Below are 16,029 nucleotides of genomic sequence, written 5' to 3'. Positions count from 1 at the left end.
TGAGTGATTTTTCCACAAATCTTTCAAGTGGCAGCCAAACCAGCAGGGTTCCTAACACCTGCTTCCCTCCAGGTGGTTCCAGGGTGGCCAGAGATGCTGAAGTCCCACCTGTGCCACTGAACCCAGGCTGCCTTCCCACATCCCTGCTCTGGGCATTTGGAGTTTGTGGTTCTCTGCTGTTTCCACGATTTACATTGTGTTTATGGGAGTGTTTCCCATGGAAATGCTCCCACAGGATACCTGGGAATGCCTGCCTGGGGAGCCCTCAGGGGGTTTGGAGCCCTGTTTCTGTTCCTGTTCCCCTGGTGCTGCCCCCAGCCTGTGCCAGAAGTGCCTTTGGCCACCCTGTGACAGCTCTGGAGCAGCTGCTGGCCTGTCCCTGCACTCCAAGGAGCTGTATTTTATAAACCACCTCAGGGCTGCCACCTTACCTTGCTCAGCCTTTCAGGAGCCTCACAGGTGCCTTCCCTGCTCCTGCAGGCTGCAGGAATGGGCTGGCATGTGGGGATCCTGCCTTGCCTGGTTATCTGTGTCATGAAGTGTCCTCCTGCTCGTGAGTCACCATCCTGTCTGCACTGCCAGCCATTCCCAGCCCTGGGGACAGCTGTGTCCCTGCCTCCTCCTCCTCTTCTCCTCTCCCACACTCTCACCACGGCAGATTTGCTCCTTGCTCAGCTGCTTAAGCAGCTCTTTATTCTGCATTTTCTGAGCCAAAAGCTCATTTCCAGGCTCCAAATGCTCCCAGAGCACCTCCAGGAGAGCTTTCCCAGCCCTCCAGCACAGGCAGTTTGGATGTTTTTATTTTTATTTATTCATTTCTGTATCTTCCCCCTCCCTTTGGAGCACTGTGATGTTAGTGACCTCTTCCCAGATGTTTCCTTGCTCAGGTAGTTGTGGTGATCACTTCTGATAGAATTCCCAGTGTTGGATTCCCAGGTGGGTGTGTCTGGAAGGTCTCTTCTGGTCTGTGCTTGAGTTGGAGCTTTCAGGATCCTGTGGACAAGTGCTGTGGTCTAGAAAAGTTCCTGGTGGAGCTTTAGGAGGTGATGGCCATGGGATGGTTTGGGTTGGAAAGGACCTCAGGGATGATTGAGTGCCACCCCTGCCATGGCAGGGACACCTTTCCCTGTCCCAGGCTGCTCCCAGCCCTTTCCAGCCTGCCAGGGACGCTCCAGGGGTGGACACTGTGCTGTGCCCAGTGGCTCCAGGCTGGCTCAGCTGCCCACCCTGCCCTCTGCCCATGGAGATCATTCCTGTCCATGCCCACACTCCCAGGAGCTGTGCCCAAAAGCAGCAGCTGCTGTTGCTGCCCACCAGAAACACAGACACAGTTCAGTTCCTGGGGAAAAGGGTTGGATGGTTTTCTGTTTAGTATTTCCCACTCTCAGGACCACTGAGATTGGAAAAGATCTCCAAGACCATGGAGTCCAACCTCTGAGCAAGTTTTCTGTTCCAAGAAAGCAGAACAGAAGTGGATTTCACCAAGTGCAGGCAACATCTGTGGGTGAAGGAACTTTGGGAAGGGAGTTTGGGAACGTTGGGAAGGGAGTTTGGAGTGTCCCTGTGCTCCCCTGGCCTTTGGCTTGTCCTGCCTGGCTGCTCTGGGACATGGTCAGGGACACAAAATCAGACAAGAGCTGAGACCAAACTTGCCCACTGAGCCAAAGCTCCAAAGTTTATTTCTGGCTCCAGAGTCTGTGCTTGGCTGTCTGAGTGCAACCCCAAGGTACAAACCCAGCTCCTGCTGAAGTCCTACCAACAGACCCTTCCCTGAGGGTGGGACACTCTGGATCTCAGGTCAGGAGTCACAGCTGGTAACAAACAGCAGATCTCCAGGTGCACTCTGTGAAATAAATTTCATCTCAGCTCAGTTCTGAGCAAGCAAGGACTGCTGATTAAAGCTGTAGTAACTTTACTCCTGAGAAAACCAAATCAGGGTCTGTGAGTGACCTTTGGAGGGTGTCACTGAGCTGGGGATGTGGGACCTGGCAGGAGCTGAGCTGGGCTGCCCTGCTCCCCCTGCAGCATCCTGGAGCTCCTCCCTGGGCACATGGAGCAGGAGGATCCCTGATTCCCTTGGGGGAATTCTGGCAGATTCTGCTGAGAGCTCTCAGTAACCTCCCAGAGCAGCTGGTGGTCAAGGAATTCTGCTCATATTGGAAAGGAAAATCCTTGGTTTCCTCTGTGACCTGAGCTGGAGCAGGAGTTCTGACCCTGCAGCTTCCAGCTGGTGGCTGCTCTCACCCCTGGCCTTGTGTGGGAGAGGGATGGGTGCCCTGAGCAGTGCATTCCATCAGGGCACCCATCCCTCTGAGAACCCCAGGCTGCTTGGAGTGGGGGGACTCAAGGATCACCCAGTGCCACCCCTGCCATGGCAGGGACACCTCCACTGCCCCAGGCTGCTCCAGCCCCAGTGTCCAACCTGGCCTTGGGCACTGCCAGGGATCCAGGGGCAGCCCCAGCTGCTCTGGGAATTCCATCCCAGCCAGGAATTCCCAATTCTCAATCTCCCATCCATCCCTGCCCTCTGGCAGTGGGAGCCATTCCCTGGGTGCTGTCCCTCCATGCCTTGTCCCCAGTCCCTCTGCAGCTCTCCTGGAGCCCCTCCAGGCCCTGCCAGGGCTCTGAGCTCTCCCTGGAGCCTTCTCCTCCCCAGGCTGGATGTGATGGTGCAGAGCAGAGCAGAGCTGGTGGCACAGCCCTGCCCCTGCAGCTGGGCTCCCTGAGGTGGCCCCAGGCCATGGCCGTGTCCCAGGCTGGCCAGGAACCCTGTGGGGACCCTGGCAGCAGATTTGGCTTTTGTTGTCCCTGTCCCAGGGCTGCTGTGTCCCGTGGCTGTGCCTGAGCTCAGCCCTGTGACGGTTCTGTCCCTCTGTCCTGCTGTCTGTCTCAGCTCTGTCTCACTTTGGCCCCTGGCTCTGGGTGACCCCAGGGCTGCCAGTGGCACAGGAATCCCAGGCAGGATTCTGGGAATCTGCAGGAGGAGTGATGAGAGCAGGGACACAGGCTCACAGAGCACAGCCTGAGGTGCCCTCTGGCCTCCAGGGCTTTCTCTGTGCTCAGCTGCTGCTCTTTGTCTCCCCAGGTGCAGATCCAGAACAAGAAAGTCGACCTTTCCAAAGTGTCCTCCAAGTGTGGATCTAAAGCAAATATCAAGCATAAGCCAGGTAGGAATTTTGTCATTTCCTCATTTGTCTGTAAGTTTTGTCCCTTAAACACAGCCCTGCATTGGGACTGGAATAGTTTTAGGGGCTTGTGGCTTTCAGGGAATGTTCCCAGTGCTTCTGGAAATTTCTAGAAACGCTTCTTCCACAGTTCCTGGTGGTTTCAATAGCAGATGGAGGAATTAGGAGATGTGGGATGTCCTGTGAAGATAAGCTACAGCTTTGACTCATTTCTGCTTTTCCTGCTCATTTGAGAAGGAAAACATGGATGCTTCCACAGTCATTCCAGGAAGCTTCATCCATGCTCAGAGAGGCTTTGGGGCACTCAGAACATCCCAGATGTTCAGGGAGCATGGCAGGATAAAGGAAATTCCCTTCAGTCCTTCAGAGCACATACCAGGGTCCTTTTAGCCTTGAGCCCACTGCAGCTCCTGCCTCACATGGAACCCTTCTGGCCCCTGGGGGAATTTTCTGGAATGAGTGTGGGAATTACCTGCTCCCTGCTGAGAACACAGCCTGAATTCCTGGGAATCTCAGGTTTGTCCCCAAGCTGTGCCCAGCCCAAGGTGCTGGGGCTGGAGGCCCTTGGCTTGGCCTGAGGGATGGTCAGCTCAGTGTCCTTGGGCTGATGGTCACCTCAGTGTCCTGGGGCTGATGGTCAGCTCAGTGTCCTTGGGCTGATGGTCAGTTCAGTGTCCTGGGGCTGATGGTCAGTTCAGTGTCCTGGGGCTGATGGTCAGTTCAGTGTCCTGGGGCTGATGGTCAGTTCAATGTCCTTGGGCTGATGGTCAGCTCAGTGTCCTTGGGCTGATGGTCAGCTCAGTGTCCTGGGGCTGATGGTCAGCTCAGTGTCCTTGGGCTGATGGTCAGCTCAGTGTCCTGGGGCTGATGGTCAGTTCAGTGCCCTTGGGCTGATGGTCAGTTCAGTGTCCTGGGGCTGATGGTCAGCTCAGTGTCCTGGGGCTGATGGTCAGTTCAGTGTCCTGGGGCTGATGGTCAGTTCAGTGTCCTGGGGCTGATGGTCAGCTCAGTGTCCTGGGGCTGATGGTCAGTTCAGTGCCCTTGGCTGCCCCTGGTCCTGGGGCCATTCTCCAGCCAGGAGCGCTGCCACTGGCACGAGGGCCAGGGTTGAGTGCCCAGGCTGGGGAGGAGCCCCTCAGGATGGGAAGGAGCCCCTCAGGGTGGGAAGGAGCCCCTCAGGCTGGGAAGGAGCCCCTCAGGATGGGAAGGAGCCCCTCAGGCTGGAAGGAGCCCCTCAGGATGGGAGAGGCCCCTCAGGCTGGAAGGAGCCCCTCAGGCTGGGAAGGAGCCCCTCAGGATGGGAGAGGCCCCTCAGGCTGGGAAGGAGCCCCTCAGGCTGGGAAGGAGCCCCTCAGGCTGGGAAGGAGCCCCTCAGGCTGGAAGGAGCCCCTCAGGCTGGGGAGGAGCCCCTCAGGATGGGAGAGGCCCCTCAGGCTGAGGAGGAGCCCCTCAGGCTGGGGAGGAGCCCCTCAGGCTGGGAAGGAGCCCCTCAGGGTGGGAAGGAGCCCCTCAGGCTGGAAGGAGCCCCTCAGGCTGGAAGGAGCCCCTCAGGCTGGGAAGGAGCCCCTCAGGCTGGGGAGGAGCCCCTCAGGCTGGGGAGGAACCCCTCAGGATGGGAGAGGCCCCTCAGGGTGGGAAGGAGCCCCTCAGGATGGGAAGGAGCCCCTCAGGATGGGAAGGAGCCCCTCAGGCTGGAAGGAGCCCCTCAGGCTGCTCTTTGTCCCTCTGGGAGGGCCCTGCAGGCTGCCCAGGCTGCCAGGGCAGAGCAGGGCACTCCCTGGCAGGAGCCCTGGCTCCAGGGGCTCCCAGCCCTGGGAACGCGGTGCCACGGGCGTGACCTCTGCCAGCTCAGTGCTGGGCAGTGACAATCCAGTAACGAGCTGGGGGTGACAATCACTGCCTTGTCCACTGCCACCCTGCCAGGGCTTCAGCTGCCTCTGTGGCACCAAACCCCTTGCTTTGCACCGTGGTTGGCCGTGCCAGGCTTCCAGGGCAGAGCTGAGGGTTTAATGATGTTGCTGGGAGGCAAAGCTGTGCTCAGCAAGACTTGAGCTGGGCTTTGGAGAAGCTGCTGGGATGGGGACTGCAGCCAGGGAAAGGTGGTCCTGTCCATGCAGGGGGGTTGGAATCATCCTTAGGATCCAGGATTCCATTCTGGGGTTTGTGCACTGTGTGATTTGTCAGTAAAGGAGGCAGCACTGTGGTCAGAGGGATGGAGCATTTCCCCTGGGAGGAAAGGCTGAGAGCTGGGATTGCTCAGCCTGGAGAAGGGAAGGTTTTGGGGTGACCTCACTGTGGCCTTCCAGGACCTGAAGGGAGCCAAGAAAGATGGGGAGAGATGACTTCCAAAGGCCTGGAGTGCCAGGACAAGGGGAATGGCTTCCCACTGCCAGAGGGCAGGGATGGATGGGAGATTGGGAGTTAGGAATTGTTCCCTGAGAGGGTGGGCAGGCCCTGGCACAGGTGCCCAGAGCAGCTGGGGCTGCCCCTGGATCCCTGGCATTGCCCAAGGCCAGGCTGGACAGGGCTGGGAGCAGCCTGGGACAGTGGGAGGTGTCCCTGCCATGGCAGGGGTGGCACCGGAGAATTCTTAACATCCCTTCCAATCCAAACCATTCTGGGATTCTGTAATTAATGGGAATCTATATATATCTAATTAATATATCTATATCTATATCTATATCTATATCTATATCTATATCTATCTATAAAATCTATCTATATCTAATTCTGTAGTCTATTTCATTCTGGACAAATCTTGCTAAAATTCTCAGCTCTGTTTGTGACCTCCACGTTCTCCTGCAGTGTCCTGCAGGTGGGGTGTGTGCCAGGGGAGCTGCTCAGGCAGGCAGGGCTGCCCAGGGGTGCCAGGGCTGGAGCAGCAGGGGAAGGGGAGGAGGGGAGAAGGGCAGGGACACAGAGGAGCAGGAGGTGCCCTGGCACTGCTGAGTGCCCAAGTGGCTGAGCTGGAGGGGCCTGGGCAGGGACAGGGACAGGAGCAGTGGGACTCAGCCTTGGAATGGCACCAGTGAGGGACAGTGGGGGTGGCATTTCACACCTCTGCTGGAGGAGGCAGCCTCAGGAGCAGATCCAGGGAATTCTCTCCAGCCTGTCTGTCTGGATGTGCAGCATTCCCCAGGGCCCTGTTTGCTGGCACGGCTGGAAATCACCAGCTTTGGTCTTCCAGAACTTTCCCTGAGGCAGTGACTGTGGAACTTGTCTTGTCCCTCCTCCAGAGGGTCCCCAGGGGCTCCTGGATGGGGCTGGGTGGGACTGCTGGGGGCTTCCCCAAACTCAGCCCTGCTCCCTGTCCCTGCAGGGGGAGGAGACGTCAAAATCGAGAACCAGAAGCTGAACTTCAAGGAGAAGGCGCAGGCCAAGGTGGGATCTCTGGACAACGTGGGACACTCACCGGCCGGAGGGGCTGTCAAGGTGAGGGCGGGGACCTGGCACAGCCAGGGAATGGCTTTCATCCAGGTCTTGTCCTGCTCCTGCTGTGCAGCTCCTCCTCCACAGCCTGGTACAGCCTCCTTGCTCCTGGGGCCTCTGCCGTGTACCCCAGGGTGAGGCTGGAGCTCTGGGTGGGGATGGAAAGGAGAGAGCTGGACCCAGCTCGGGGTGCCTGACCCTGCTGGGCATTCCCAAGGGCTGGCACTGCCAAACTCCATCCTTCTCTTGGAACCTGAGAGCAGGGATCACTGCAGGCTGGGGCCCAGCAGAGGGGCTGGCAGGGGCCCTGCCCAGAGGGGATGGCAGGGGCCATGCCCAGCAGAGGGGCTGGCAGGGGCCATGCCCAGCAGAGGGGATGGCAGGGGCCATGCCCAGCAGAGGGGATGGCAGGGGCCATGCCCAGCAGAGGGACTGGCAGAGGCCATGCCCAGCAGAGGGGCTGGCAGGGGCCATGCCCAGCAGAGGGGATGGCAGGGGCCATGCCCAGCAGAGGGGATGGCAGGGGCCATGCCCAGCAGAGGGGATGGCAGTGGCCATGCCCAGCAGAGGGGCTGGCAGGGGCCATGCCCAGCAGAGGGGATGGCAGGGGCCATGCCCAGCAGAGGGGATGGCAGGGGCCCTGCCCAGAGGGACTGGCAGAGGCCATGCCCAGCAGAGGGGATGGCAGGGGCCATGCCCAGCAGAGGAGATGGCAGAGGCCATGCCCAGCAGAGGGGATGGCAGGGGCCATGCCCAGAGGGGATGGCAGGGGCCATGCCCAGCAGAGGGGATGGCAGGGGCCATGCCCAGCAGAGGGGATGGCAGGGGCCATGCCCAGCAGAGGGGATGGCAGGGGCCATGCCCAGCAGAGGGACTGGCAGGGGCCATGCCCAGAGGGGATGGCAGGGGCCATGCCCAGCAGAGGGGATGGCAGGGGCCATGCCCAGCAGAGGAGATGGCAGAGGCCATGCCCAGCAGAGGGACTGGCAGGGGCCATGCCCAGCAGAGGGAATGGCAGTGGCCATGCCCAGCAGAGGGACTGGCAGGGCCCATGCCCAGCAGAGGGGCTGGCAGGGGCCATGCCCAGCAGAGGGACTGGCAGGGGCCATGCCCAGAGGGACTGACAGGGGCCATGCCCAGCAGAGGGACTGGCAGGGGCCATGCCCAGCAGAGGGACTGGCAGGGGCCATGCCCAGCAGAGGGGATGGCAGGGGCCATGCCCAGCAGAGGGACTGGCAGGGGCCATGCCCAGCAGAGGGGCTGGCAGGGGCCATGCCCAGCAGAGGGGATTGCAGGGGCCATGCCCAGCAGAGGGACTGGCAGGGGCCATGCCCAGAGGGGCTGGCAGAGGCCATGCCCAGCAGAGGGGATGGCAGGGGCCATGCCCAGCAGAGGGACTGGCAGGGGCCATGCCCAGCAGAGGGGATGGCAGGGGCCTTCACCCCCAGTGAAAGCTGCTGAGATCCACATGCTCTGTGCTGGGAGAGAGCACCTGGCAGTCTTGGGAGCATTTCCAGATCCATGGAATGCTCTGAGGTGGAAGGGATCTGTCCAGCCCATCCTTCAGTCCTGTTTGTGTGGGGATGAGAACAGAGCACAGCTCTTGGGCTGATTCATCCCTTCTCCCACAGGAGCACAAACTGTCCCCAGCCTCAGCTCTGCATGTTCCAGGTCTGGCTGCAGCAACGGGACATCTGTGCCCAGGGAGGGGACGTTCCCTCCTGAGGGTTGTGTGGGCCTGGCACAACCCCAGGGAGCTGGGAATTGTGCTCAGGGAGTCACTGGAAGGGACTGATGACACCCCTGCCATGGCAGGGACACCTGCCCTTACCCCAGACTGCTGCAAGCCCCAGTGTCAGCCTGGCCTTGGGCACTGCCAGGGATCCAGCTGGATCTGGGCACCCTGTGCCAGGCCTGCCCACCCTCCCAGGGAACAATTCCTGCCCAATATCCCATCCATCCCTGCTCTCCTTCAGCCTAAGGCCATCACCCATGTCCTGTTACCCCAGGGCCTCAGGAAAAGTCCCTCTCCAAACTGAGGTCTGTGAGGATGCTGTTTCTAAATAAGCTCTGGAAGCAGAGAAAAAACCCTCTGGGGCAGCCTCAGAGCTGCCAGCAGGACAGGCAGACCCAGGAGAAACCCCTCCAGGCTCTGCCATCCCCTGGGTGTCCCAGCCCTGGCTTGTGTGAGGCTCTGTGTGTGCAGGAAGGGCTCAGAGCTGGGCTGAGCTGGGGGGTGTTGAAGCCTGGGGGCACTGGAAAGCAGCAGTGCCAGTCCTGGGGGCAGCAGGATTCCCAGGAGGATGGAGCTCAGTCATTCCTGGCAAAGCAAGGGCAGAGGGCATGGCCACTGCTCAGGTTCTCCTGGCTCCAGCCCTGTCTGGAAACTCCATCCTGGCAAATCATGGCTCAGGGAAAGCTGGAAGGAGCTGGAGGGGCTACTCCTGCGTTGGGAGGGATCTGGAACTGTCTGTAACAAAATTCCAGTGAACTGGAGCTCCTGGTGTGTACACTGGTGGTGTGTGCTGGGGAGTTGAGTGGTGCTTCCACCCAAGTTCCAGATTCTCACCAATTCAGTCTGACTGTGGAGTCAGCTCAGGTTCAGTCTCACTGTGGAATCAGCTCAGGTTCAGTCTGACTGTGGAGTCAGCTCATGTTCAGTCTCACTGTGGAATCAGCTCAGGTTCAGTCTCACTGTGGAGTCAGCTCAGGTTCACTCTGACTGTGGAATCAGCTCAGGTTCACTCTGACTGTGGAATCAGCTCAGGTTCAGTCTCACTGTGGAGTCAGCTCAGGTTCAGTCTGACTGTGGAGTCAGCTCAGGTTCAGTCTGACTTTGGAGTCAGCTCAGGTTCAGTCTCACTGTGGAGTCAGCTCAGGTTCAGTCTCACTGTGGAGTCAGCTCAGGTTCAGTCTGATTGTGGAGTCAGCTCAGGTTCACTCTGACTGTGGAATCAGCTCAGGTTCAGTCTCACTGTGGGGTGTTTCCCCTCCCTGGGTGTCTGTGCTGGCAGTGCTGGCTGTGCTGCTGCTGTCCCAGGGCCTTCCCAAGGGATCTGTCACCCCTGGGATCCCCGGGGCAGCAGAGTCCCCTCCCAGGGCAGGAGGGCTCAGCTCTCCTCCAGGCCCAGCGGCAGCTGCTGACTCCAGGTGGGATGAGCAGCTCTGCTGAGGGACCAGAGCAGGAGGGGATCCTGGATTCTCTCTGAGCTCTCAGTCCTGGGCCACGGCTCAGCGTGGAGGGAAAAGGGGCTCCTTGTGTGAACCTGGCCCTGCTGGTTTGGGACCCACCAGGTGCTGGGAACACGGAATGCTGGAGTGGTTTGGGATGGAAGGGACCTGCAGGATCATCCAGTGCCACCCCTGCCATGGCAGGGACACCTCCCACTGTGCCAGGGTGCCCCAAGCCCTTCCAGCCTGGCCTTGCCAGGGGTCCAGGGGCAGCCACGGCTGCTCTGGGTGTCCCCAGGTCATGATCCAGTGTCACAGCAGTGACCCCACGCCAGCCATCGGCCCCAGAACACGGGGGTTTGTCCCTGGCATTCCCTGTGCCAGCTGTGAGTGTGGCAGCTCAGCTCTGGACCCGAGGGCACCCGGAGGAGCTCCAGGGCCCCGGGGTCCGTCAGACCCCGCAGGGCCGGGCAGGATTTGCTTTCCCAGGAGCAGAGATTCCCGCTGCCACCCCCTCCCGTCCCTGCCCCCTTCCCTCGCCGTGGTACTGACCCGTGCCCACGTTGTCTTTGCAGGCGGAGGGCGGCGTGGAGCCGGCGCAGCTCCCGCCGGCCAACGGAGCGGAGCCGGGGCCGGGCGCGCTGCCCGCGGCCCCCGCGCTGCGGGAGAACGGCGTGGGGCCGGCCCTGGCCGCCCTCGGCACCGCCGACCAAAGGGAAATGCAGAGCCTCGACACTCACATCCAAGAAACAAGTAAGTGCCAGGGCCCGCCCGGGGCCGGGGAGAGGGAGCCCGGCAGCCCCGGGCACGGCGGCGTCGCGGCCACCGCAGCCCCCGACCGCTGCCAGCGACGTCTGCGGGGTTGTCGTGCCTTTCTTTTAATTCAGAAAATTGCCTTTTATCTTCCAGGCATCTAATGATGACATTATGGTATCGTCTTCCATTCCCCTCCTGTCCCTTGTCTCCTCCTCTCCCCGTGTGCCCTTGTCCCCTGCCCTTGTGTCGCTGCAGATTGAGTCTCACAAGCTGACGTTCCGTGCGAAGGCCAAGGCTCGAACAGACCACGGAGCGGAAATCGTCGTCTCCAACCCCCCCACCCTTTCCAGCAGCACCTGCCCCCGGCGTAGCACCTCCGCCAGCGACAGCCTGGGCTCCGTCGCCTCCCCGTCACCGCCGCCGCCGGCCGCGCCCTCCCAGCAAGGCTTGTGACCCCCGGCCCCGCTCCGCGCCCCGGGGACCCCAGCTTGGCTCTCTTAACCCGGCTCTGGCTTTAGGTGGGAAGGGGACGATGTTCCTCGGGCCCGCCCGGGCTGGGGTCCCTCGGCGGCCGGGCCGGGCAGGGCTCCCCTCCCTCCTTCTCTCCCTGTCCTGCCCTCCCGCTGGCCCGGGGGCTCCCGGGGGTTGCTGCACCTCGGGGCCGGCCGAGCGGCTCCGGCTGTGCCAGGGCGGGCAGGGCAGAGCAGAGCCCTGGCTGCGGGGCCAGGCCGAGTTAACAGGGATAAGCTGTGATCTTTCTTTCTGTCTCTTTTTTTAACCCCTTCCCTCCTCGCCGCTTCAGTTTCTGCCGCCTGTGGGATGCTGATAAATCCCCTCCACACTCGTTAGGCTGTTTTAACTGTTGACTTGAACCTTTTATTCTTTGTGACGAAGTGTTGATGATTTATCGTGTTCGAACCGTGCTAAGTTTCCTTTTCTCTTTCCTTCTTTTCCGACCCGTAGGAGAGTAGGGACATTTAACCGCTGCTGCCGTGCTGGCTTCTTACTGACATATCCAGCCGTTGTAACTTCTTTGTTGTTGTTTGGGGTTTTTTCTTTTTAATATTTTAAAACGATGGAGCGAGTTCATGGGATTAAGCCATGTCCGGAACGAAAGGCACAGGAATGTGTAAAGGGCAAACTTGCTGTGAGAGCTCAGGTGGAGCCTGTGTTGACCTCGAGATGTGTAATTGATGCTCGAGATGCGTTAATTGATGCTCGCGAGCCCTCCCCGGTGCCTTCTGCCGAGGTGGTTTATTTATGAAGGGCGCGGCCGAGCCCCGGGGTTTGTCCCGTTCTTCCCGGCCGAGGCCGGAGGGAGCAGGAGGCGGCCGCGGCGGGGGCAGGAGGGCGCGGGCCGGGAGTTCCGCGGCTGCAGCAGGTCCGTGCGGGTGTGGGGAGCGTGTGGGGGGTGTGGGGTGTGCGGTTTTTGGGGTGTGGATGGGGGACCCGAGCGAGCGCCGGGATGAGCAGGGCCGGGCGGGCAGCAGGAGCAGGGAGCTCATCCCGGGGGAGCCCGGGGCAGCAGGGCAGGGGTGGTGCCAGGGAGTTGCAGCTCTGACTAGGAAGGAGATCTAACCACTCTTGGAGCTCCTCGTTTCAAATGACACTAAAGAAACGAAATGTAAATAAATTAAAACAAAAGAAAAGAAAAATGTTCTTGGGTGGTCGAACTAATTTAAAGAAACAAACAAACAAAAAAAAAAAAAAAGGCAAGCAGAATAACAAAACACTGGGATCAAAGAGAACTGAACCAGGCGTGTGCTAAGGGGGGCTGCTCCAGGAGGGGACAGAGGGAAGCCTGCAGCTTCTCGTGCTTGTGGGAGTATTTCTTTGGGAAGCCAACAACGACACGATAACCCGGAATCTGTATTTACACACAAAGATTCTTATTGCACTTGTATTTTTTATATTAAAGTTTGCATGGTTTCTAATAAAATGGCATTAAAATGTACTAGTTTGCATCAAAGTCGTCTGGTAGTTTCATAAGTGCTTTTTCATCTGAATACAAATTTAAACGATGCAGATTTGCACCTGAAAGGGGCGGTTATATATACCCAGAGACCTCCCAGTGCTTCCCTTCCTCTTCGTCCTCCTCCTCTCCTCCTCCTCCTCCTTCCTCCTCCTCCTCCTCCTCCTCCTCCCCACCTCTCCCCTCCGCATCCCTGTGACCCCAGCCGGGGCAGGCGGCCGTGCCGTCGCTCCGTGCCCTCCCTGTGTGTCCCCATGTGTCCCCGGCGGTCCCGGAGCAGCCATGGCCACCGGCCCCGGCTCGGAGGAGGAGCTGGAGCCGGCCCCGCTCCCCGGAGCCCTGCTCGTTCCCCGTGTGCCGGTATATATCACTGCCCTCCCGTGACGCTTCCTTCTTTCTTTACTGCTAAATTCTACACACCAGCTTCAGCTTGGCAGCCTTGCCTTTGGTTTGGTTGATTTTTTTTTCCAACACTTGAATTGAGGGAGAATTATAAGGAGAGGAGAGGAGCAGGGTGAGCCCCTCGGCAGGACGGTGAGCCTGGAGTCTGGTTCCCAGGCTGGAGCCTCCGGTTCCCAGCCTGAGACCAGCCAGGGTGGCCTTGGCAGGGCTGGAGCCGAGCTCCCGGCTCACCGGCCGGGAGGGGCGCTGGGAGCAGCGTTTGTGAGCTGGGCGGCAGCCGGAGATGTGTGTGGGCAACCAAAGAGGAGGCGGAGGCTGAGATGTCTTGTTCCTCTTGCTGCTCTTCCTGGGGCACCACAGGGATGGTGGCCTGGGATGCCCTGGGATGAGATTCCCAGGGATGCCCAGGGATAACATTCCCTGGGATGCCCAGGGATGACATTCCCGAGGTGCCCCAGGGATGACATTCCCGAGGTGCCCAGGTGAGGCCCTGGGTGAAGGGAGGCAGCCGGTCCCGGTTCAGGGACTGCAGGAGGAAGGCAAGTGGCAACATTGCACTTTATCTTCTGAGATTGCAAAAAGCAAACGAGCCCTGCCCCGCTGCAAAGGGACAGTGCCGTCACCTTCTCCCTGCACTGCTTTTCTCCGATTCCCAATGATTTCCCGAGCGCCGGGCGGCCCTGGCCGGGCCTGGTGGCTGCGTGCGGTGCCCAGGCTGTCCCTGCCCGAACCCCGGCCCAGCTGAGCCCCCGGCCGTGCTTCTGTGCCACTTCTCTAACACTTGTTGTGCCTGTGTTTAGCTGATGAACTAAATCCAGATACACTAGTTTGCCGTGGTGTTTCTAGGACAGTTTCAGTTTTAATACGGATTTCTTTTTTAACTTTATTTTGAGGAAGCGGCTGTACATATTGCTAGGCTGGGAAGGAGCCGTGTGTGGTGGGAATGACTTTATTTTCCTGTCTGGAGAGGTGGGATGAGCTGGGTAGTGCTGAGACCTTAACGCTGCTGGGGAAGGGGCTGCGGGAGCCGATGGCTCCATCGAGGGCTGGAGGCAGCAAATCCGGGGGCAAACAGGAGCTGAGCTCTGAATGAGATGCAAGTTGAATGTACACGTTCCTGTCCCGAGCTGGCGCCGGGGGTCCTGGCTTTGGCCGCACTGGGGGCACTGTGGGCTGGGCAGGGGCTGAGCGGGGCCAGGTTGATGGCTGGCTCCGGGCAAGGATGCTCGGCAAAGGCCTTTGCAGAGCTCAGGGCGAGCAGCGGCGCTCTGGAGGGGCTGAGCTGCCGCAGGGCCGCGGGGAAGCGGCAGGGCCGGGTGCGAGCTCCACCCCGGCGGGGCTGCGCTTCCTCCGGGCAGCGGGAGCCTCCCCCGGCCGGCAGCAGCCGGAGCCCGGCGCCTCCCGGCATATCAGTGGCATCCACGGTTCTTTGGGCTTTTTGTACTGTTAAACAGCAACATTCGAGTAACCGAGTTGGTGGGCTCGAGGCCGCGGCCGCCCCAGCGTGGCTCCCGCTCGGCTCCCGGCCGCAAACTGAATGTAGTTTTCTACGCTGCCCCTCGCGCTGTCCCCGCGTAGTGTGGTGTGTGAGAGGGGCCCCGGGACCCTCGCGTGTTCGTGTCTAGGCAGAATTCCTGCTTTTCTTGGAGCTCCCCTGAGGGCAGGGCCGAGTCCCCGCGGAGCCGCGGCCCCGCTGAGGCCGAGCGGCCGCGCTGGGGCTGAGCGGCCTCCAGGCTGAGGGGAAATGTCCCCCAAGGGGCTGAGCGGCCTCCAGGCTGAGGGGAAATGTCCCCCAAGGCCGAGCGGCTGTGGCGAGGGCCCAGCACCTCCAGGCTGAAGGGAAATGTCCCCCCAGGCCTTGTGGCCCGCGGAGCCGGCGGGTGGGGCGGAAGAGGCTCCGGGCGGCAGCAGCAGCAGCAGCATGGAAAGGGCTCTGAGGGGCTCCGGCTCTCCCTCCTCCCTCCCCGCCTGAGCTCCAGCCCGGCAGCGCTCACCTTCCGCCCTCCTCGCACGAGTCCCGCCGGCCGAGATCACATACGAGGCCCCAGCGCCCCTCGCCGTCCCCGCCCGGCCGCCCGCAGCCCCCGCTGTCCCTCACGCAGAGCACCGAGCCAGGAGCGAGCGCAGTGACCGCGGGCTGGGGGCGTTCGGCCGGGCAGGAGGGCTCGGGGCAGCGCCCCGGAGGGCGATCCCGGCCCTCGGCTCCCTCGGGAAGCCACTCAACCTCTCTGCCTCAGTTTCCCCATCTGCAAAGGTGGGGGGGATTCAATTTTACCTCACCGGGCTGTTGTGAGGCGCGAGCAGCGCGTGACGTGTTCTCTAAATGTGACGTGTTATTATTATTTTGTGTCATAGGATTATTGGATTATTCTGCAGGGCGTGCCCGAGGAGGGGGGGACTCCGCGGTCCCTGCGCCGTGGTGGGGCAGGCGAGGGCTGGGAGGGGAGGTCAGTGCTCGGTGTGAGGCAGCAGCTCAGGGGGGAGCCCAGCGGTTGCTTCTGCCTTTGTGTCTCCCCTCCCCGGGGGCTGTACGAGCGTCGTCTCCTTAGCAACATTTCCTGACTTGATGTTGTGATTCTTACTATTGTAAAGGGTTGAAATAAAGCTTCTAGATGTTCCTCCTCAGGCTGCTGTGGCTCTGTGGGGTGGGAGGGCCGGGCGGAGGGCGGTGGCACAGCCCGGGGCCGGCAGAGCGCTAAGGAGGGGACTGAAGGAATTTGGCTGTCTCTGATTTTGGCCACAGGAGAATTTCCAGCCCTGGCTTTGCTCCACAAGCCTGGGCTCAGAGGGGAGGGGGCTTTGGGCTGACATGGGCCCTGTGGGAGCCTCGGTGCCCACGGCACAGCTGAAACAGCTGGCACAGCCAGAGGTACCAGCATCCCCCAGGAGGTGCCCTTGGCCACTCACAGATAAAGGAAAGGTTTCCCACCCTGGCTAGGACCTGACCTGAGACCCCAAACAGGACTGGAAGCCAAGTTCCAGGTCCCTGTGCCTGGAGCAGCTGCTCCTGTGCCCTCCTTGAGCGCTGCTGTGGAAACAGCCCCAGCTCCACTCACCGTCAGCTGGCCCAGACAGGGGCTCGGGAGCCCTGGGACAGCCTGGGTTGGCCTCCTC

The 16,029-nt window shown here is 60.7% G+C and overlaps 1 protein-coding gene across 8 annotated transcripts in view; it reads left to right on the top strand.

Annotated features, from left to right (window-relative positions):
- Positions 1 to 15,533, top strand: part of LOC136556566 (microtubule-associated protein 4-like) — a 68,415-nt gene extending 52,882 nt beyond the window's left edge. For 7 of the 8 annotated variants that reach the window (XM_066549907.1, XM_066549899.1, XM_066549892.1 and 4 more), the window contains 4 exons: positions 3,086 to 3,167; positions 6,505 to 6,617; positions 10,361 to 10,538; positions 10,695 to 10,796. In XM_066549907.1, coding sequence (XP_066406004.1) covers positions 3,086 to 3,167; positions 6,505 to 6,617; positions 10,361 to 10,538; positions 10,695 to 10,702 — 381 coding nt within the window. In that variant the 3' untranslated portion in view covers positions 10,703 to 10,796. Of the gene's footprint in view, positions 1 to 3,085; positions 3,168 to 6,504; positions 6,618 to 10,360; positions 10,539 to 10,694 lie in introns of all 8 variants that reach the window. The other variant, XM_066549877.1, reaches the window with a different exon arrangement.
- Positions 15,534 to 16,029: the final 496 nt, after the last annotated feature.

This window comes from Molothrus aeneus, chromosome 1 (genome assembly GCF_037042795.1).
Source record: "Molothrus aeneus isolate 106 chromosome 1, BPBGC_Maene_1.0, whole genome shotgun sequence".
In the NCBI taxonomy this organism is placed as follows: domain Eukaryota; kingdom Metazoa; phylum Chordata; class Aves; order Passeriformes; family Icteridae; genus Molothrus; species Molothrus aeneus.
Note: the sequence above shows the minus strand (reverse complement) of the source record. Positions and strands in the feature narration are given on the sequence as shown.